At 43.1% G+C, this 22,555-nt stretch overlaps 1 protein-coding gene across 14 annotated transcripts in view; it reads right to left on the reverse strand.

Moving 5' to 3' along the window:
• The window catches only part of LOC131462852 (receptor-type tyrosine-protein phosphatase F), a 159,946-nt gene that overhangs the window by 42,391 nt on the left and 95,000 nt on the right, over positions 1–22,555 (reverse strand). For 5 of the 14 annotated variants that reach the window (XM_058634394.1, XM_058634465.1, XM_058634401.1 and 2 more), the window contains 7 exons: positions 16,161–16,430; positions 14,713–15,294; positions 13,938–14,071; positions 13,385–13,529; positions 10,425–10,730; positions 5,071–5,264; positions 100–126 (listed from right to left, as the gene is read on the reverse strand). In XM_058634394.1, the coding sequence (XP_058490377.1) occupies positions 100–126; positions 5,071–5,264; positions 10,425–10,730; positions 13,385–13,529; positions 13,938–14,071; positions 14,713–15,294; positions 16,161–16,430 (1,658 nt within the window). The remainder of the gene's footprint in view (positions 1–99; positions 127–5,070; positions 5,265–10,424; positions 10,731–13,384; positions 13,530–13,937; positions 14,072–14,712; positions 15,295–16,160; positions 16,431–22,555) is intronic. The other 9 variants (XM_058634478.1, XM_058634458.1, XM_058634487.1 and 6 more) reach the window with 3 other exon arrangements.

The following is a 22,555-nucleotide window of genomic DNA, read 5'->3' on the forward strand; positions in this document are numbered from 1 at the left end:
CGGGAACAAATCAAACACACACCAAAAGCACACTCAACCCCTCCCAAACTCAGAGGGTAGAAGGCCTGCAACCCAGCAGCACACGTGGGGGTTACTCACATGCTCGGTGGACTCCTCAATATTCCACTGATGAGAGAGAGAAGACACAGGACACAGGGTGGGGACAGCAATGAGTCAGAGACAACACAACAGGAAACGGGGGGGGGGGGGGAAGTGCTCGTCTTTTTTTTTTTTTCATCCGCTCACAGACGGATGAATGTAGGTGTCAGAGTCAGAGTGATGCAGATTAAACAAACACACACAGAGTCACAAAGGAAAGAAATGAAGACAAGTTGAGTGGCATGAAAGAAATGGTGTAAATGAGAAGAGCAATGGTTGTGAAATTCATTATTGTTTATGATGCACTGCCTTGTTTCTCATTTGCCTAGGAATCCAATAAAAGCCCCTCTTTGCCTTAATCAAAGCACACTATTCAAAGGCATAACCATCTCACTGTGGACATAAACCAAAAGCAGACACTCTCAAGTATTTCCTCTCCCCAAAGTGGAGCTTCTTTTTTTTTTTATTCATTATATTTTAATATGTTTTCAAAATGTTCTCGTCGCTCGCTGTGCTTGGCCAAGTGATTCCTGGGGGAAGTGAAAGCCCATTTGGTGCCGCGGGGCTCTGTCGACGCAGAGCGTGAAATCCTATTATCACTACTGCTATGCTCGCCCTGTGACATCAAACCTCATCCATGCACAACGCAACTACTGCCTTTTACCAGCAACTCGGACCAGCTCGCTGATGGGTGTCCTGGCTGACAAGGGGCAGGAGAGGTGACACTGATGAGGGGAGAGCTGGGGGAGAGCTGGGGGAGAGCTGGGGGAGAACTGAGGATATGGATGATGATGGAAAACATTTTGATTTGATCATTAGGCTGAATAAATATGAAAATAAAAGAAAACAGCGGTGGCTAAACTAAGTACCACGAGGGATTAGAGATGGAGTGGATTAGCAAGCAGTAATCCAGGCGTCAGGAGGAAGTGAAATAATTTATCAACAGTCAAAGAGTTGTAGCTAAAGGTTTAGTTCACCCAAATTACAACACATCACATTTTTACTGACATCTAGTGGCAACAGTAGTTTGTGTTTTTCATTAGTTTAGAGTTTAGAGCTGCAATGATTATTTGATTATTAATCGGTTACTAAATTCATTGTTAACTTTAAATAACTACGATCAGTTTTTTTTTAATTATTAAAACAAGCTTTCAGATCTTTCAGTTTCTTTAAGTTGATCATTTCCTGGTTTATTTGCTCCATTTAACAAAAGGAAAAATCATTCAAACTGAATCATTTGGTTTAATAAGACACAAGACATATTTTCTGGACCAAACAAGTGCTCGATTAATCATGAAAGTAATAGACGTAAGACGTTTCATTCAATGTTAAATTCATTTTGGAAAAATGAAACATAAGTAAACAATTAAACAAAAAATACAATATTGAAATGTCTTGTTTTTTTCCTTTTGATGAAAAACAACTGTATGAAACTTTTTCTTTTAAATAACTTTGCATTACATTATAATTGGAGCAAACATATGGCTGCTTGTTGTGGGAGAGTCAGAATAGACAGACCATATACAGTATAATTACTTTTCTGCCCTCACACACTGTGGATCCATTATGCATTTGGAGAGACTGTGTTCATCATCCTTCATTGACTGTTTCCATATGAAAAGATAAAAGACTGAACTTCCCCATCTCCCTCCCTGCGGATGGCTCTTTATCACCAACTGCATAAGTGAAGCGTGAGCTGGGCCTCTGTGGTCCCTGATGCAACTGGTCGAGACACCTGGCGCATCAGAAACTGCTGCCTCATGCTCCCCCGCCTTAGCGGGACACTAAAGAGCTAACCATTTAAGAACAGCTGCTGCTTAACTTCATGAATAACAGTTTGCGACGAGCCTAATTGCTTCATTTGTTTACCACTCAGTATGTCAACAGAGCATCCAACACCAGTCACAGGAGTTCCCATCTCATCTTAGGCGTATTATCCTTTTCTACGCACGTTCATCCAGAGCTTATATCCAGAGAAGTCGGAATTATATTTGCACCATTGGCGAAAGCTGAGAACACGTCGTCGCCGATAAGCGTCACTCGTGGAAACGGAGCGGCACAATTTGCAAGCGAGTGGATGCAAATGTGATGACATGGGCTGAGATGTGTGGCAATAAAAATGGGACAGAGGGATGTGGAAGAGAAGGAGCTGTCATGATTGATGGAGTGAAGCGGGCTGAGGTGATTCTTTTCTTCTCTCTTTTTTTTTTTTTTTTTTTCAATTCCCATTCAACTCCAATCTGATGCAGTCAAGGCCACAGAGGCAGTGAAGCGTCGCGTCACTCTCCTGCACACACACACACACACACACAGACAGACCCACGAAAACGCATGAGTGGTCAAAGAAAATGATCGTGGGGAAGTTTTGCTGAATAAAGACAAACTTGTGCTGCAAATGTACAGAAGCACAGACGATGGTTAATGACTCTGAACTCAATCACTCCATTTCCCCCCAGGTTGCGACGTATAGATGATTATATAAAAACAAAAGGCCAGAGGCTGCTGTGAGTACACAGTGATGGAGCTGGTGGTGCCCACTCAGGTTAAGGCCACTTTCACGACAGAGACGTGGCTGGGAAGCGGTTGATAACATCGCACTGTCGACGTGGCCTCTGGTTTAAATTTAGCAGGGAAATAAGGGCGCTGTGTGGGCTTCTGCTTGAAAAGAAAAGAGGCGCTTAAACTGCCCACGCACAGGCCAGCTTTCCCAGCTCTCCTCCCTGCATTTCACTGAACCCTGAGTGAGGGTGAAGCGGAGAAAAGGAGCCAGATATACAGAGACAAAGGAAAGGCGAGAGGTGATAATGATTTCTGATAGAATCTGCAATCAGCTTCGATTGTGATTGAAGTGTCAGATGAGGTCGGGGTGTTTCCTGTGGGAGGCTTACTGTAAATCCAGTGCAGGTGAAAGGGGAGCAATGGAGCTGATTTCCCAACACATTGAGCAAATCTGTCAGAAAAACACTATGGGATGTGCCAAGATGGAAGAAAATGTCTTTTTCTTTCAGCATTAATTACAGGTGTGTGTTTGTCATGAACTCTTCTCAGCCAGCTGGAACACCCTCTACAAGGCTGATGTATCTGGAGCGAGCATGTTTGCTCACGTTACGTGCCGTGTGTCTCTTTTTCCACTTGTTGTTGATGAATCTGACAAAAAGACGGGATTGTTCTGAAACCAGTCGAGCAAACCTGGATGAAGGAGTGCTGGCTGTGTGTCCGCTCCAGTGACACGGAGGCAGGTCTGTGCAGGTACGGTACTCAGCGCTGGCTCATACAAAGCAATTTGTCGAGACGACTCCACCGAGGGTAACAAACTTGCACGCAAGCCTCTGGTTATTACTCAACTGGCCTCTCAGGAAGGAAGAGCCAAAGGGCTGAGAGTGAAACGTGGGGAGAAGTTTGAGGGGCGTCCTGGATACTTAACTGGAACACGAGAGCGATCACAAACACCACATTGCAGCTTGTCTTTGTGTCAACTGTGTGAACCTGGCACAAATGAAACATGGCGGCGAGCAGTGTTTGCACAACAAGAAGGGTCATGTTCAGTTCAGTCTTCATAACGCGAGGCAACGCCACGCCGAACATGTCAACATGAAGAAAACACTTCCAGGAAGACAAGCAGCCACCATGTTCTTCTCTTCTTCCACACCAAACAATGCTGCCCTGGCTGTCAAGCACTCTCGTACACAGTTAGATAACAATGGAGTGTCAGCAGCAGCTGCCACAAACTGCTGCTGTCGAACAAAGGTGTTGGAGGAAGAGTTTTTCACTCCCTGTACACTTTAGAAAAACCTCTCTGTCACGGTTATTCACAACTGTCAGGCCTGAATTAACTGAATGTTAATTTAACGCACAGGACTCGCTTTCTAATCCCACGTGAAACGGGTCACTCGAGTGTCAGCAGACATCTTTATTTGTGTATTTGTGACTGTCGACTGTCCTGTTACACACACACTGAGCTCTCCTACGCTGAATCCCTTGGGATTTACCACATTTGACACATATCAAGGTGACTTTGACAGCACGTCCTCTTCCTCTTCTGTACCGATAAGACTAAAGACTGTGGGGGTGTTTGCCAAAGCAAATGAGGGTTAATAGCTCCACTCAAGGACACAGCAGTGTGCACAGCCTGGGATCTGAAGCAGCAACTCACTGGTCTCCCTCAATGCTGCTGCTGCTGCTGCTGCTAAGTATTTATTAGCGACTGCTGCTCACAGACACGTACGAGGCTGCTCACATTTTCTTGTTGTGCTCCCGCAGCCAGGGAGTGTGCACTTGTTCAAATTAAATGTTTTTGTTAGAGGCCATCCAGGGTGTGAGTGGATGCGTGTTCGTGCAAATGTTACTCGCGGCAAACAATCAGAGGGAGGCTCTTAAGCCGCTCTCTTCTGCCCCAAAGAGCAGCAGAAAAAGTGAGAGTAGTTTTTATGATATTCATGAATCTATGAATCCATCTTAGAGATTACAATCTCTTATCCATCTCATGGTGCTGCACAGCCCTGGGCAACAGGAAGCAGCCTGCATTAATGTGTAAAGGGTGGCGTCAAGAAAATAACTCAAACTTATAAACATGGTAAACAAGGCAGTGCATATGTATTACTGCTAAAACAGCATCGATTCTGAGACATATCCTGATGTAAAGCACATCAAATATTTAAAAGCTATTACTGTAGAATTAGAATGGATCTTGTTACGGCAGCTAATCCAAAGCTGTGGGAGCAGGCTACCAATTTAGAGTGGAGTGTCACAAGTGGAGAAGGAAGAAAAAAAGAGGGTGGGGGCTACGGTATATGACAGAGAGAGAGAGAGAGAGACAATTCCATGTGTGTTAGCGAGTGAGGGGGAAATGAAGTGTGAACTCAGAGATTGGAAGTGAACAGGGGAGCGGAGGGAGTATGAAAATAATAGGAAATGATCACACGACAGATACAGACAGTGGAAGTGAGACAAAAGTAAGACATCATCCAGTACCTGAGCCTCTGGCAGAGCCACATCCAAGATATTTGGCTGGCCTCGAGGTTCGCCGTTTTCCAGCCGGGAGAAGATGACTTGATATCCTCGGATTTGCCCGTGCTGCTTCATCTGCAGAGGGGGCTTCCATGTGACCCGGATGGCTGTGGAGTTGATGGCCTCCACCTCCAACTTCCTGGGGGGTGCTCCTGGCACTGGAATCCAGAAAAACAAGGGGGGGGGGGGGGAGGGAGGGAGGGAAGGTGGAATACAAGAGTAAGACAGAGAAGCCTATTTTTAACAGAGATCCCACTGCATCATCGTTAGGAAGACTCTGCTCTTTTTTAAACACTGAACCAAACAAAGCCAGTAATGTAACGCTGCTCAATGCTTGTGATGCCACCGGGGGCTTTGAGTGGACATATGGACGCTCAGAGCAGAGCAGCAGTAAAATAGAGTGTGAGGTTAAAGTTAGGATAAATATCCAGGTTAGGCTTAGTGGATATAATTAATATTATATAAACATTTCCATTAATAAATCCTTAATAATTCTAAAGCACCGTGTACATGCACTGCCTGGTGCGACAGTATATAACTCTCTTGGAATGGAAATGGGCTGGTGGTGAAGTCACATGTTTCATGTGTCACGTCTTCTACAGAACACTGAGGTAGACGTAGACTTGACTGGAGTTCAAAGCTGTATGCTGAAGAGGGAAAAATGTGCCGAGTTAGCGCTTTTCCTCTGTTCAGTGAGTTTTGCAATGATAAGGCAAAACAAATCAATATAATGACTCCTGAGATTTATTTCATAGACTGGAGTGCTCTGTAGATGGAAGTGATACAAGAAGAGGTGGTGAATCAAAGTCTGTAACGACCCTGTCCCTAAAACACCCTCTGCGGGACAGCATGTGGTCCTGCCGTGTATGAAATGCCCTTAATTCCGGTATGAAATTAGCTGTGTTGCAGCAAACTTCAAACACATTAATTATAGACGAATCTCTCTGCGGAGCAGCTGCTCTCGATCACACTGCAAACAAAGTGAGGAGCGAGGGAGGGGAAAAAGAAAGGAAGAGGGGAAACGGAAAAGAGAGGGAGAGAGCTGCTCCATTTCTATTCTGCACAACAGCAGCAGCAAGAAAACAAGAATACATTTAAACAGTGAGAGCTCAGCATTGCAGAGTCGAGGCCCGAGGGTTATGAGACTTAACCTGCCGTTGATGCAAAGTGTAAAAGCCAAAGAGAACGAGCTGCAAAGAGGAAAGGAGGAGAAGGTGACCTTATTTTGTACCCCCGCTGTCTCATTAAGTCATAACTGATCAACAGGAGAAAGGAAATATGAGCAGTTAGGTTGAAGACAGTCAAGTAAAGTAGTGACAAGCAGCCACAGGCAACAGCGTCTGACAGTGCTCTGCTTCACAAGAGGTGTCTCTGGAGTCAAACAAGGGTCACTAATATTTCAGGCTAATGCAGTAATGTTCACGGATCATTCACACCCTGGATTTCCTTGTGTGTGCATGCACAAAAAAAGAATAAAGTGCATATCTGATTGTGTATGTATTTGTATAAAATGGCAATTAAAACCCTTAAACGCACCTAGACACCTTTTGGTGTTTTTGACTTTTTAGTTGTTTTTTTATGTATATTGTTAATTTTTTAGAGTGCTCTCAGTTTTTTTCATTACTTTTTATTCTTTTTATTTTTAGGCCATTGTAAACAACGTTGAACTAAAAATACTCACACTAACACACCTACGCACCAAAATGTGCTCATTGAAATCCATTCAAAACACTATTTTTGATCCTGCTCAAATATAAAGTATAAAACAGGAATCTTCTCATTTCGCCATTGAAGCACAAGACTTTAAATGTGTGCTTGGATGGATTCCCATCACAATGTCTTTTTTGCCTTATACGGCAAAAAAACCCTGCTTTTTCCTGATGAAGGGCACTCCCACTAAGCCCCGCCCCCCCCTTCTTTCCACACAAGCTTTGAGGCAGTAATTTAGAGTGGGTGTGAGAGTACGAGTGTGTGGCCATGCATGCATGTGAGTGTGCATGTGTGTCTACAACGTGCACATTGCATTTCTTGTATGACAGAATGCGTAAAAGCACAGTTTGCCACCTTTTCCACTGTCCACTTTTTTTTTTTTTCAAGCGTTCAAAGCACCCCGACATCTAAATTGTGGTATTTCCCTGTACATCAAATGCACAGCTGCAATCAGAACCAAAACAAACCCCGATCTGTGCATTGCACTGCAGCGATCCCAGGTGAGGTCTGTGCAAAGATAAGGAGCATAGCTGAACTTCTCATGTCATAACACACACAATGAAGTGTTGCAGCGGCACCGCAGAGGCGCTAAAAATGGTAATTGAACCCGAGCCCACAGAGCACGATCCGTTCCGTCGGATTCAGACACCGACACAGCCGATGAAGAGTACTTCCAGGAGGCTGACGGTGGGGAAGAGGAGACACTAGCGGACCTTTCGTTGGAAGTCCAAAAACGGAGAGATCTGGGCACCCACAAACTCCCTGACGCTCCAGTTCAAGCCTCCAGGCTCAGGACTAACTCCAGGACCTACACGCTATGGCTTGGCCATTATTAGTGAGCTGATTGACACTTTTGATTTATTGTTCCCGAGTGGATGAACCTCGATGCCACCACCGTGCGGGTTTACTTTGGACTCCTTCTGTTGGCGTAACCAAAGACAGAGAGGGTCGTGTTGGACATGATGGAGCGGATGAGAGGGGTGACTATGACTACTGATCATTCATTTTCCATTTTTGGGCTGGCAGAGGAGCTGCTGCGAAGAAAGATCACCATGGTTGGCACAATGCGTTAAAAACAACCAGAACTTCCCCCTCAGCTCCTGAGGCATCTTTGCGTTCGCTCCAACTCACACCCTGGTGTCCTACACTCTGAAGCGGGACAAAAATGTCCTCCTGCTCAGCACCAAACACCGGGAGCCGGAGATCAGAAGCGGGGGAAAAAAGCCCCAGAATTAAATATTAAATATTACCACTGCAAAGGAGGAGTGGATACTGCGAATGGAAGTTCTTCATTACAGCACAAAGAATAATGAATAATTATTATTATTTGGTATCTATGATAAAAGATAATATGATAAGATCTGATGCTGGTTTAAAATATAAAAAATACAAATGTATACAATTTTTATAACTTTTTAAAAACATGTTGGTGCTCTACGTGTGTTAACTTGAGTATTTTATGAAATCTGACATTACAAAAAATAATGCAATGCTAATATTTCACATGTACCAGGCTGCAGTAATCAAACCAAAAATAATCCAGTTTGCATGAAGTATATTGCAAGTAATTTATTTTTTTAGACCATGAAATGAAGATACATGAAGATATATCATGACAAAAACTGGCAAGTTAAGGGTTAATAATAAAAAAAATCATTAATACTGATGTTAGTCTAAAATCTAAAAAAATTCAATTTAAAAAAAATACAAATGTATAAAATTTGTATAGCTTGTATTAGTATGAGCATATTTTGGTGCTCTACTCGTGTTAACGTGAGTATTTTATGAAATCTGACATTGCAAAAAAATAATAATGCAAATAAACAGTTTCTGCCAATCAGTCACATATACCAGGTTGTAATAATCAAACCAAAAATAATCCAGTTTGCATGAAGAATATTGAAAATAATACATTTGTGACTCGACACGAGAAAACCAGCAACAAGTCGGCCCAGCACAAGTCGAGTAAACAAAGAAAAATCGCTTTGTTACTCTTCAAAAAATCCGAGGTTATCGTTTTTTTTACAGAAAAAGGAAGTTGAAATTTCGAAGAAGCCACTCCATGCTTCAAATCACAGTATTGCGGGTCTTAAAACCATGAACTTTGTATTTGAATCTGGGTTGTTTGAGCGTCGTGAATTGATTCCTAGTTAGCGTTTTTGTTGTTTTTTCAGCTGCGCGTCACAGCGGAAACACATGGCTACTTCATATGCTTAGGCTCTGAGAAGCTGCGTGTGTTTTCACCATTGAATGAAGATGGAAAGAGGAACAACACATTGGAGAAGAACTAAATCGTTACAGCTCAAAATCTTTGGCTGTACTTGTTAACGAAGAGCTTATGAACAACAAACGGATGGATTATTAAGTGGGAGGACATGAGAGTAACTGGACACCTCGAGGCGTTCACACGTACAGTAGTAACTTCTGAGATGACGACATGACGCTGAACCTCTAACCTTAAACCTCCTATCTTCTCATGGGGTGAGTTTTCATTAACGTCGTTAATCTACGTTACGTTAGTGTTCATTAGAAGTCACACACAGGGATTAAAAAATGTTTTTTTCATGCTGGACGCTGTCTTTTAATAATCTACTGTGTGATTCAGAACATTATGTGGCTACATTGTTATTAGCTAGCTCAGTATTGTTGTCTATATTTGATCCTTCTAACTCTTAAGTATATTACCTTTCTTGATTTTGATGTTTATGGACTTAATATTCAAATTTCATTTTAGTTTTCTCTGGGAACCCCCCAGGACCTCTTCATAGAACCCTTGGGGTTCCTAGATTAGATCAGATATCAGATATCAGATATCACTGACAGTTTAGGCCAGGAGGGGGCTGGACTATGTGAATGTGATGATACTGTCACTCGGCTCCCAGAAGGACCAGTTTGAGGAGTGCCTTCATTCAAATGGCCACATCTTCTTCAAATGTTATACCAGATTTTCATGTTATAGAAATTGCAGGAAAGCTTAGAAATCACATCTTCAGAATCTGTAAATAACTCAAAATGTCCCTCGGGAGACTTGTTCCTGGTTTCTGGCACTTTTTTTTTTTTGTGTGTTTTTTGGACCACAACATTTAGACAAAACCTGGCAATTTAAGGGTTAAAAAAAATAAATGAATATTTGAAATGTATGCAAAGGACTGATGTTAGTATACAAGTACAAATGTATACATTTTTCATAGCTTGTATTTGTATGAGCACATTTTGGTCCATATACCAGGCAGTAATAATCAAACCAAAAATAATCCAGTTTGCGTGTAGTATATTGAAAATAATCAATTTTTTAGATCATAAAATGAAGGTGCATCATGCCTAAACCTGGCAATTAAAGGGTTAAAAATGTGAAAAATTCATTAATATTTGATATATATGAATATGTTGGTCTAAAACTTAAAAAAAAAAAATTAAAATACAAATGTGTACAATTTGTATAGCTTGTACTTTTATGAGCACATTTTGGTGCTCTAGGTGTGTTAACGTACATTTTTTTGAAGGTGCATCTAAGGGTTAAATGTAAGTTTTTCCTGTGTAGGTGACACTAAACTTCACTTTGCTGTAGTATTAGTGACCCCTATGTTACTCTGTAGCTGTCAACCTACCATCCTCTTTGGTTTTCATCCTCACTGGGGCACTTTCAGGGCCCGGGCCTACATCAGTGTGTGCCCTCACCCACACCTGATACTCAGTCCACTTCTCCAGACCCTCTAGAACACAGTTGGTGGCGTCTGCACCGATGTCCGGCACCTCATGCCGCTCCGTGTCTTCTCCAGCCAGGGCCTGGTAGCTGACTGTGTAGCGCACAATGGCGCCGTGGCGGCTATCTGCGGGTGGAGCCACCCAACTCACCTGGAGGCTGGTGGAGCTCAGGCTGAGCAGATGTACCTCTTGAGGAGGAGCGGACGGGGCTGCAGGGGAGGGGGAGGGAGCAAAACCACACGGAGGAGGGGCATATGGATCAAGCAAACGAAAAAGACACTAAACAAGCAAACATAATGCAAAACTGTGGAAGCTTTTTGTATAATTACCCCTTAATGTATGCATACTACATTTGAAAACTTAACATTTTCTTATTCTTATTTAAGAGATGTTACAAAATACGCTTAGAATACAAATGATATGTATACATACGGTGGATGATACATCTCATTGTATTAGACTACAAGTTATAAGACATTTCATTTTTATGCTGAATACAAAAAGCTTCCATATTAAACAGGGTGCTGCCTCTGGACTGAGAGAATGGCTGACATCACCAGGCCACTGCTGGAGCCGTGTTTGGCTTTATGTTAATGGGAGAGGCCGTGAAACTTTTACAAGGTAGTGTTTTTTATAAAGACACAATTTGGCTCTAATTGCCGTCTCTGCTGCATCTCGCAGTTATGCAGAAGAAGCAATAAAGTGGCCGTATATGTGCCACTGTGGGAACAAGTGCTTAACAGTGTTAAGTGGTGTTGGCACACTGATGCAGAGACTCTGTGGTTAGTCAGACTCTGGTCTGAGCTGCAGCCGTGACACACTGAGATAATTGAAGTCATACATAACTATCATTAGCAGCAATGCTAATAATCATTATAATTAGAATAAATATGAAAAAGCTAAAACTAAGAAAATGGTTGTTTTTGTTTTTTTAATGAAAAATCTCCCATATCAACACGTCATCAGTGTCAATATTAATTAAATATATAAGAAAACACTCTTCAGACATGTTGTAGTGTGTGTAAAACACTGTCTAAGATTATAAACTGTATACATATAGTATACAAACCTCATGGATATTAACTTGTTTAAAGCTACAGCTACAGGACAAAATATATGCCAACTCTTCAGTCCAGAGGTAAAAACAGAAAAAAAACAATAATCTAGTTAAAAAATGAACAATAATAACAGTGATAACAAACTTAACCACATTCATAAAAAAACACATGCCTCTAACTCCGTCACAAACTTATTTAACTCTACAAAAAAAAGGTTTAAAGAAAAACTGAATTCAAAGCAAGGTGTTTTTATGAAGCATGCACATAAAATGTATGTTTTAATTAGCAGAGCAATGAACCGTTGGCTGGGATGTGAATCCTAACGCCAGGACATGAACATCTACCTTCTCAAGATGTAACCAAAGAGAAGTGAATCATATCCGGTGGCCAGTGAACCACCAGACCTGACTATTAACACCAGGTGTGCTTTTGATGAGAGCATCAAAACAACGCTGATGATTTGCAGAACATACTTTGATTGCGGTTCTTCAGAAAGAAAGATGTGATGAAGGGAGAACGGGACGCCGTAAAATACACACTACACACAGAAGAGGCGTGGGCTGAGATCACGTTAGTAGTGGAAATAAGTGGAAATTCAGATTCTTCTGATAATTATTAACAAGATCCGACTCAGATCTCGATAAAGTGGCATGTTTACAGTCTTTAAATGATGTTTGACACCAACAACGCTCTGTACTGTTCATTGCTCTGAAACTTAATAAAAGGATACGACACATTGAAATGCAGCAGAGGAAAATGTCACTTTTTCCAACTCTCCGTTTGCCTCGGAACCGTCCTCACGCCGCCTCTCCTTTTTTCATGCACACATCCTGTTGGTGCATTAAAATCCAAATTCTGTGTCCTTGTGTCTGCTGCTGGCAGGAAGCACAAGGACACAGGCTCGTCGCCATCCGTGATCTTTATTGACGGTTATATAATTCTGGGCTTGTCAGACATGTTAGCTCTTCAATGATTTTTCTCAGTCCCAATGGAGGAAATTTACAAAAAAAAACAGATATTCAAGCCTTCTCTTCTGTCTCTCTCTCTTCCAGCCAGCAGCCACAGTAATCATACTACAGACTGGGCATAAATATTAATGACAAGCAATACTGTCCATCTGATTTTATTTTGGAATGTCTCTCGACACACTGAAATAGTTATCCATCTATATTATATGTTCCAATATAACTTTAAAAGCATGGTGAAGTGCTTCTTTCTAGTTTAACAAACCATACATTACAAATGGTACAATTATTACTTTTACTTGGGGCATTTTATTTTCGACAAATGGGATTTTCGTGATGAATGTGCGTGAGGCAAAAATATGCTGTGCATACGAGTGAAGCAGCGAGAACAGCAGCAATCAGCTGGCAAAGAGTGACATTTTGAGTGCCTGCACTGTAAAAGCACATGATGATGATGATGATGAGGAGGAGGAGAAATAACACAGAGCAGCTCACACATGTGGGGACGAGACACATTAAACATACCTTTGACACAGAACACAGGCCCTGCCCTCAGATACACGGACAGGAGGGTTAGTGTTGGTGGTGGAAGCGTGAGGCTGCCAGGGACGGCTGCAGTGTCAGCACTTTGTGTTGTGCTCAAACTGACTAAGTGGCCCCGCAATCTTTCTATCAAACTCTGACAAAGTCAACTTTGTTCTGCCATAAAAAATAAAAAAAAAAGACCTAAATCTGCACCAGGAGGCTGTGGATGACCTTTACCCTAGGGAAGTGATTGGTTAGTGGATTAAGAGGAGATAAGGCAGAGGAGAGAGAAGAGAAGAAAAATGATTGACTTACTGGACTGTGCGGTGCGGGCCTCGATCGGCTGTGTGTAAACACCTAAACCCATTTCGGAACGAGCTGCCAGTGAGAAATGGTACGAGGTGTCAGGCTTTAAACCGTCCACGGCATAAGAGCCCACTGGGTCAAACGTCACATGCATCTGTAAGTGGAAAGAACGAGTCAAAAATGTCCTGATGTGCTGAGCTTCATGAACAGTATTAATCCCACCACTGCTGCCTTTCACTCATTCATACACATGCAGGGCAGAGAGTACGGCCAGACTGTTCCCACATTGTTCCAAAAAAACAAACTACTGTGGTTTACAGTTGGTGCAGCAGTGTTGAATGAAGGGTAACAACAGTGAGAGACACAACTGAACGACCAAGCTGTCTGTTACTATAGTCCATCTTTGTCATCAGCTGGGGAGCTACAATAACAGTGTTCATTCAGAGAAATAGCCTCACAAAGACGAAGATTCATTTATCTTAAGTAAAGAAGTAAAAACAGTCAGTGTATGTTAAAGACAACACTTGATTAAATAGTCCTGACTTCCTGTTGGTATCGTCACCTCGCTCTCTGTGCCGGCCTCCCAGTACTTCAGCTCATACTTGGTGATGGGGCCCTGCACAGGCCACAGCCATGTTAGCCTGATGCGGGTGTCGAGCTCGGCTTCCGCCTCGAAGCTGGACGGCTGCGCGGGGACTAGTTACAGAGGGTTAAGCAGAAGAAATAAACAGCACATTACTAAAGGTACAAATAACAACTACCTCTACACACCTGGGAGCTTCTGCACGTTAATGACAGTTAACCAGTGATATGGTAATTCATATAGAGGTAGTCTTTTGTTAATATTATCTCATCTCTACTGCAATTTCCAGCTTGGTAATAACAACTGTTATAAGGCAATAACATTACTGTACAATACTATGTTATTTAAAATGTAATAGCTTTTATAATAAGAATTACTGCAGGCTACCATCAGTGCAACATCTTAACTTGAAAATGATTGGGAACCAGAACCATAATAATCAAATTCATCCTCTCTTATGTCCCGCGACCATTTTCCATTGACGTTACCGAGCTATGAGTTTGGTGATTACCATAGAAATGAAATAGTATTACCATAATATTAAGTCCCTACTGCAGTACAATTACCACAATATTATAGAGATGTCATGTAAAGTATTAGCACACAAACTAGTATAGATAAAACCTTTGACACATAAAGTACATGCAAACCCAATATACTACAGTATCCAGTACAAGCTTTAAACAATGTAAATCCAAACATTAGCATTATGTAAATGAACACAAAGAACAATATACAGTGGTCGCAGACTCACCTCCCTGCTGGGTTTTCACTTGCAGAATGTCAGAAGGCGGCCCATCACCTACAGAGGTGAAGCCCAGCACCCGGAGGCTGTATGTGATGTCAGGAGTCAGGGCTGAGATGGTGGTCAGACTGCTGTCATCGGTGTTGTGTTTCTGCCAGGCACTGAGCGGCGCCGTCAGGTCCGAGCTATAGTAGATGCGGTAGCCCCTGATCTGCCCGTTCGGTTCCTCGGGCGGTTCCCACTGGACCAACATCGTGCTGGCACTCAACATGCGCGCCTGGACGTGCAGAGGAGGCGAGGACGGGGCCTGCTCACCGGTGCGTGTCTCCACGGCGTCGCTGGGGGGCCCGCGGCCAATGTTGTTGACGGCCATGACACGGAACTCGTACTCAGAGTAAGGGCTGAGTCCACCGATGCTGTACCGTGTGGTGGCCACACCTTCCACTTCCTGGAAGCCATTTTCTGAGGACTTGGGTCTGTACTGGATCATGTAGTAGGACACAGGTTCTGGGTTCCCAGAGTCCCAGGTGAGAGTCACACTCGTGGCTGTGGTTTCTGTCACAATGAGCGAGCTCGGGGGCTTTGGCAAGGCTGGGGAGTGAGAAGCAGGTTATTAGCTCTTGATATTAGATGTGGAGTTTTCGGACTTGTGGGTAATTTCATAAAAATTGAATATCTGACACATCTGACACCAGAATTTTCAAAACTGTAAACACATTACAGAAAGAATTCCTCTCCAGTGGAGAAAACAAATGACTGTGTGATTCTCCATTCTGAAGCACATAGAACTGAAATGATTGTTTTATAAGCTAATCCTCACAGTACTGTCAGTAGCTATTACCCACAATGAAGTAAGGCTTTATATATCTGGCCCTGCCATTACTGACTATTCCAGAAAATTGCAGGAATGGTTCCTGTAGTGAGTTAATGACAAATACAAAAAAGCAGAGGATCCTTATAATGGTTTCCTTGAAGGAGGTGGCCTCTAATGCTGAGGTCCCTCTAAACGACTGAGACATTCAGTGTATCGATCAGCTGAGTGGAAAGTGGGATCAATATTTAGGACAGCTGATAAGAGAGGCTGCAATAGGTAGACACCGTCTCACACACACACACACACACACACACACACACACACACACACACACACACACACACACACACACACACACCAGGGGAGAGAAACACATTCACACTTGGATATAGACAATAAAATGACTGATATCACATATCAATGCTTATGGACAATTGCATATATATATATATATATATATATATAAATACAAATATATATATGGCTATTTTTAGTGGTGATGGTGATTCACATTAACATCTGACTTCATAATAGTTGCAGTGATTGATCTACTTTTCATAATCAAGTATCCATACCCATCCCTGCTTCATACTGCTGTGGTAAAAACCAGCCTAAGTTTGAAGTTAAGAACCGCCGCTCTTACCTTTGACAGTAACCTGAGCCGTGGCTTCAATCATGCCCAGGGAGGACATGGCCACGCAGGTGTAATTGGTGGACTCGCGGATGTTGGTGACCTCCAGCACATTGCGTCCCAGTGGCATCTCCTCCTCCTTGGTCAGGTCCACCATGCCCATGGTCCACTTCACGTAGGGCATCGGAGAACCCACTGCCACACATGTCAGGTTGATGCTGCCACCTGGCATCACCTCTTGGTTGGTGGGTGGGATGGAGAATCTGGGTGGGACTCTTCGCACTAAGGGAATTAAACAGAGAGAGAAGTTAATATGTAGAATACGTGAGGTGAATGTGGTGTTCACAGCTAAGCGCTAACTAAGAATAGTGGACAGAATGGAGGGCTGATTGCTTTCATCCAAATGTGCAGACGAGCACAATGGGAATAATAGGACTGTCACAAAATGGCTCTGGAAACTCACAGGAAAACTTTGAGGGGGTGTCTTATCCAACAAAAGGGAATATAATCAAAAAATAGCCCAGTTTTTCTGGAGACTATGTCCAGCCTTCTTTTGTCAGGGTGTCAAATGGAGGCGAGAGTTGCATCACTGAGGGACCCTGTGGAGATGGCATTGTTTGATTTCTCCCCTTGCTCTCTCTCTCTCTCTCTCTCTCTCTCAGGCTCCTTCTGCTTAGTCTCTCTCTCTCCCTCTCTTTGTGCAGTCTGATATGCAGATAGGCTGACATTAAAAAGGGGTTCCCATGGAGACAAGAAGGGCCCGTTGACGTCGCCAGGGACAAGGCAAACACCGATGCAGAGGCTCCATGCAATACTGAAAAGCTGGCCCAGAATAAACAGGCAGCCGTCATTTACATATGACTTGTTTTCTGTCTAAATAAAGATGCACAGGAAATGCTTGCCACATTTAAACACGTTGGATCTTTTTCTGGTAAGTTTCGGCAACAACAACAACAAAGCTATCTCCTTAGCATGGTGAAATCTTGTTTGACACGGCTATGTGGAAATCCATCAATGTCAGACCTGTTACATTTATAACATGAACACAAGCGCAGGTGAGCTGCATATAAGAAAGCGGGAGTCTGACTTCTTTAACCTTGATTATGTAGAAAGTCAAGAACCCATCATTGCCATCGCACTACTACAGGTTGTATGTATTAAAAACATTATAGCATGAGGCTATCCCTGCACAATACATGCTGCTTGTTTCCCTGAATGCTCTACAACATCTCCGCGTCTCCCTGGAAAAAAAAAACCCCCCAAAAACAAACAACTTTTAACTGTAATTGCTCTTTTGCACCGGTCTCCATGAAAATGGATTTTCAAATGCGAGTCTCCCTCCACCTTCCCTTCTCCACCGCCCTTCACCCATCCCCTCCCTTCCCGATCTAATTTGAACCGGAACGTCATTACAGCCATGCTTGTTATTCCCCTCATTATGTGGTGAAATGGAAAAACACAAAAGCACGTTTTGAGATTCCAGTCAGGAAAAGGCTGCTTCTCTGACTGCACTATAATAAGAGAGACCTGGTTCACAGTCATCTGAAATTTCTCTAAAAATAATTGAATCGACGTATTGCGTACAAACCTGCAGCTGGCTTTTAATTAAACAACAATCATGTGGCCTTAAACTGCGTGGCTACATTTTTGTCATTATCCAAACATTAATATTCACAAAACAAACAGACTGAATGACACAAAACTTCCAAGGTAAATCAAAGCTTTACATCTTTTTATAGGACTAACCCACTAAGAGGAACAGGAGAACACTCGGAACAGAAGAGAGGTCAGCCAAAGTTTAGGACCCAGTAATGATGGCTAATATTATTACCGTATAAAAGTAACACTTTATATTTAGTTTATAAAGATGAGTGGAAAAAGGCAGCACAACTTGATGCAGTGACGACATTATGGTGAAGGTTTCATGCAGGAGCGGAGCAGAGACTCTCACATACGAGCAGACATGACATCAGCTTTCTGCAGTTCACAGGGATTTAGCCGATTTGAACATGCAAGGACTGGACAGGTGGGCTAGTGTTACCAGCCTGGGAACAGGACCGAGACGACATTCTCAGGCAAAGCATGCACAGGCGCCGAGGACAGATATGGGATGGGATCAGAGGACTCAATTTGCTGGGGGAAGAAGATAAAGGAGGGACTGGGTAAAAATGTTCTCATAAGAAATGTGTGAACATCTGATTTCCAAAGTGACTAATGCACAACAGATGGGTTGGTGAAAACGTGATGGTATTCCACTCGTGTGTGCTCACACAGCGGCAACATCTCAGCGTAAGTGCAGCTAATCTTTTACAACATATGCTTATGAAAAAGTGAAACCTAAGAGACGAAGACTAAACAGTGCTAAGAGCAGCGAGTCAATGGGGCCTGTGTATATTGAACACTTAATGTTGTGAATAATTCATGGCATGCGGTTAAGTTTGGAGAGGTGCTGTGGAACAAAATGACTAGAGGGCAGGTAATTGTTATCGATTCTCTCCAAGCCTCTCTCCTGTTGAGAGCAGCTTGGAGAGACGAGCTCCAGGACTCTATCAAAACCACAAAATAAGCCCTGTCTCCACTCTGCCTGCCTCCCTGCTTGCTGGATACCTATAAATTTAACTGCCTTGACAAAGTGCCCGAGTATAGCAGAACCTGTTCAGAGTGAATCAATATCTGAGCAAACTGGCACACAGTCAGCAGGCTCCCGGGCTTCCTGGCAGCAGCACTGGGCAACCATGATGGCTGATCATCCCCCTGTCAGCGCCTCGCCAGCTCATTCCTAAATTTTCTTGAGGTCAGCTCTTTGCGTGGCAGGGTTTCAGAAATGGTGCAAGTGAAGAAATCATTTCCAAAACATCACCTCTCATGAACTGTCAGTGGCATTATTCATGAACTCTAAAGCAGGGATTTGGTTTGTATGTGGATATAATGTTTGAATATGTTTGTAATCAGCACGTAAAGCTTTCTTCTCCCTACATTAAAGGACCTTCTTCTTCTTCCGGCTTCTCCGGATCATCTTGACCTATCCCGTGTTTCCTCCTCTGTTAAACCAACTGTCCTTATGACCTTTACAACATCATTGAACCTTCTCTGTGGCCTTCCTCTTTTGCTCCTGCCCAGCAGATCAATCTTCAACATCCTTTGTCCAATATAATCTGTCCATCCTCTGCACGTCACCAAACCATCTTGACCTTGAGTCTCTTACTTCATTTATAAGCTGTTCCACTTGAGCTGTCCCTTGTATAATATGCTCATTTCTACTGCCAATGAACGTCCTCAGCACCTTCAGCTCTGCCTCCTGCATCCAAGTCCTACATCACAGCAGGTCTCACTACTAACTCTTTCACTACTTTACCCTACACAAGCTCCTGCTGCAAAATCACCCATCACACACTTCAGTCCCTGGATGACGGACACCCAGGGCAGTAAAAAAGAACCAGACCTGTGAGTGTGGTTGACAGTAACGCTGTGAGTGTGTCACAAAACAACACAACAGAAGATCTCTAATAATAACTACAGGAAGCTGCACGGGGACTGTTAGGCTAATGGAGACATGGTTTTGGGGGATCGGCATCATAAAACATGCACAATCTATTCAGGGATTCATGCAGACACGTTGACAAAGTGACATATTTACACAACAGAGGATTAGGGAGAGATATTACAGATACATGTATATTTTTGAACGTGTGTTCATCAGAGGGGCTGGTGTGGGAGGAAGGGACGGCTGACTTTGTCTAAAAGCTGCATCGAATTGAAGGGGGAGGGATTGAAAGCGAAAATGACCAACCTTCACGCTGATCTGTTTGTGGATGAAGTAATTTGATGGAGGTGACCGATGGAATGAAACGACACAGAGTGGAGAGGAAGACAAGACAGTGAAAACAGACAGTGTATCCAGAGAGCCAGTGGAGGTTAGTGACATGGTACAGAGAGTCCAAGAAATGCATAGTATTCATGTACACAACCAGGGAGGGACATTTTTTAATATATTATTATATAAAACTCTAAAACCCTTCTTACTTTGAGCTGTGTTGATGATTTACCGTCTTAAATAATGCTACAGGGTGGTGTTCTTCGTCTGATATGAATTACTAAACACATTTTGAAATCAAATAACAAATTTACTGTCACTTCACTTCAACATGTTGGTAATTTCCGGCTTCATGCTGTTGTGGTTTGACTGTTTCTATTCTGTACCTTGTTAAAGAACGGCTGTTAATTACAGTCAATGCCTGCATTACCTCCACTATGGAGGTCACAGTTTGGGCTGTGTTTGTCTCTTGTCTGTCTGTCTGTCTGTCTGTCTGTCTGCTACTTTTGAGCAGACAGACAGATGAAGTAATGATGTCACTGGACCTGAATTCAGAAATCCTTTGACAAAGAAATTGTTAACCTTGCAAAATATTGGAGTTTATTGACACAGGGACACTGAGCGTCCTTAGCAAAGGTTTGCACTCTTTGAGTGTTTTCATTATTTTCCAAAATGTCCCTCCCTGACACACACACACACACACACACACAGAGAGAGAGAGAGAGAAAGAACAGCATGAAGATATTTAGTTAAGAGAAAAAGCCCAGCTGCAGCACTTTATCCTCTGTGGCATATTGACATGTCACATGGATATATGAGGGATTGCCAGCAGACAGAAGCTGACATCCCTCCTCTGTTGTGGGATAAGCACTTGACAAATGAGCGCTCATGCACAATCACAGGACGCTTGTGATTGTGCCAGTGTTGATGGAGTCCTTCTGCAGAGGAGGGTCCACAAAAAGGCGCGCTCGCACCTGCGACAGCGCTCTTTATGGATGAGAAGTGGAAGGACATAAATGGGTGACGTGGACAGGAAGGGGAAAACAATTCATGAGCACACCTACACCCACCCCACCCCACCCCACCCCACCCCCACAGAAATATGAGGACATCACTCTCTGGTGGCTCTAAAATGTCAAGACAAGGGTGGTGACGATGGTGCTCGCAGCGCGGCAGTGTACCTGTGGATTAGTAGAACTGGATTAGGTAACAAGAACGAGTGCGGGGAAAAACACTGACATGTTACAAGCATGTGTGTGTGTGTGTGTGTGTGTGTGTTAGCAGGTGTTAAAAGGTGGTTCATAGAGAGTAATAACAGCTCTTTCTCCTGTGCTAATCTTTATATGTCAAACTCAAGTAGTGGTTACTTTGTTGACATTTCAAGGCTACAAATTACTGCTCTACCCAGAGAGGATGAAATCGTTGGAATGGGCCACATTTTAATCTAACAGCCCACTCCAAAGTAATGAGGGAACATGGAAACTGTTCATCTCCACATCCAGGTTTTATTTAAATATTGCACGAAGAGTTTGGATTCAGCGAGGGCAATATGTCGTGACATGAAGACACCGTCACAGATTTTGGATATTGTCAAATCGTGATATGGTATCTGTGATCACTAAATATGAATAAATATATGAAATATGAATGCAACTTTATATTTGTAGCCTGTTTAACTGACTCGTTTGCTTTCCGAGAGTTTGTTTTTAAGTTTGAGTCGACATTGTAAGAGACCAAATCTTCCCTCTGCTGTCTGCAAATAAAAGACACACAGGAAAGGAAGATGGCTACGTCAAAGGCCACTTGTCTCCAGTCCCTTATGTTTTAAACCCAATCAGGCAGCCCAGTGATAACACAGCCCCGGGTCTTGTTTCTTCATTCTTGCAGCGGCAACAAAGACAGGGTGAAAACATGGCTTGAGCCTTTGTTCTCCATTCCAGACAAGTAGACTTTTAAAAGGTTACGCTTGGTTTGATTTCTATCTCTCTGCTGGTGTGGTGAGGCTGCTGGAAAAGCTGGCATTGGGGCCAATGGGTTGACAGCTACCTGGGTGGTGTTACAGACGAGCTGGGCCCGGGGGCCCTGCTGGCGCCTCGCCACACAACCACTGTAATTACCTGTGAAGGGGAAAAAAAGGCCATGTCTGCACCTGTGACAGACATGGCCTGATTAATAGACGAGGCTTACATCTATCCCTCGTCTATGCTGTTTGGCTGACTACCTCCCTCTGTCAAGATTTAAGATCTAAACCTTGTGGAGCTCACAGAGTTTAATCTGTAAATTTGATGCTGCTGTGGTCCTTGAAGATGATTTTACCTCCGATTCCTCTGATCCAGGAAGACGATCTGTCTGCTGCAATAACATTTTTCTTGTATAAATAATATTAGTGCTACTGCCAGGGAAATCTCGCCTGGCAAAAAACGATTAGGACTTTTCATTTGAATGTGTGGAGACGGTGAGGGACAGGGACGAGAAGCACTGATCTGTAAAATAGCCGACATGACGCACTATATGCTTTTCATAAAATGATGAAGTGATGGCCAATGTGGCTCTTTCTTGTCCTGACACTTTCACTCCCACCTCCGCCCTCCAC

This window comes from Solea solea, chromosome 1, assembly GCF_958295425.1.
Source record: "Solea solea chromosome 1, fSolSol10.1, whole genome shotgun sequence".
NCBI classification, from domain to species: Eukaryota; Metazoa; Chordata; class Actinopteri; order Pleuronectiformes; family Soleidae; genus Solea; species Solea solea.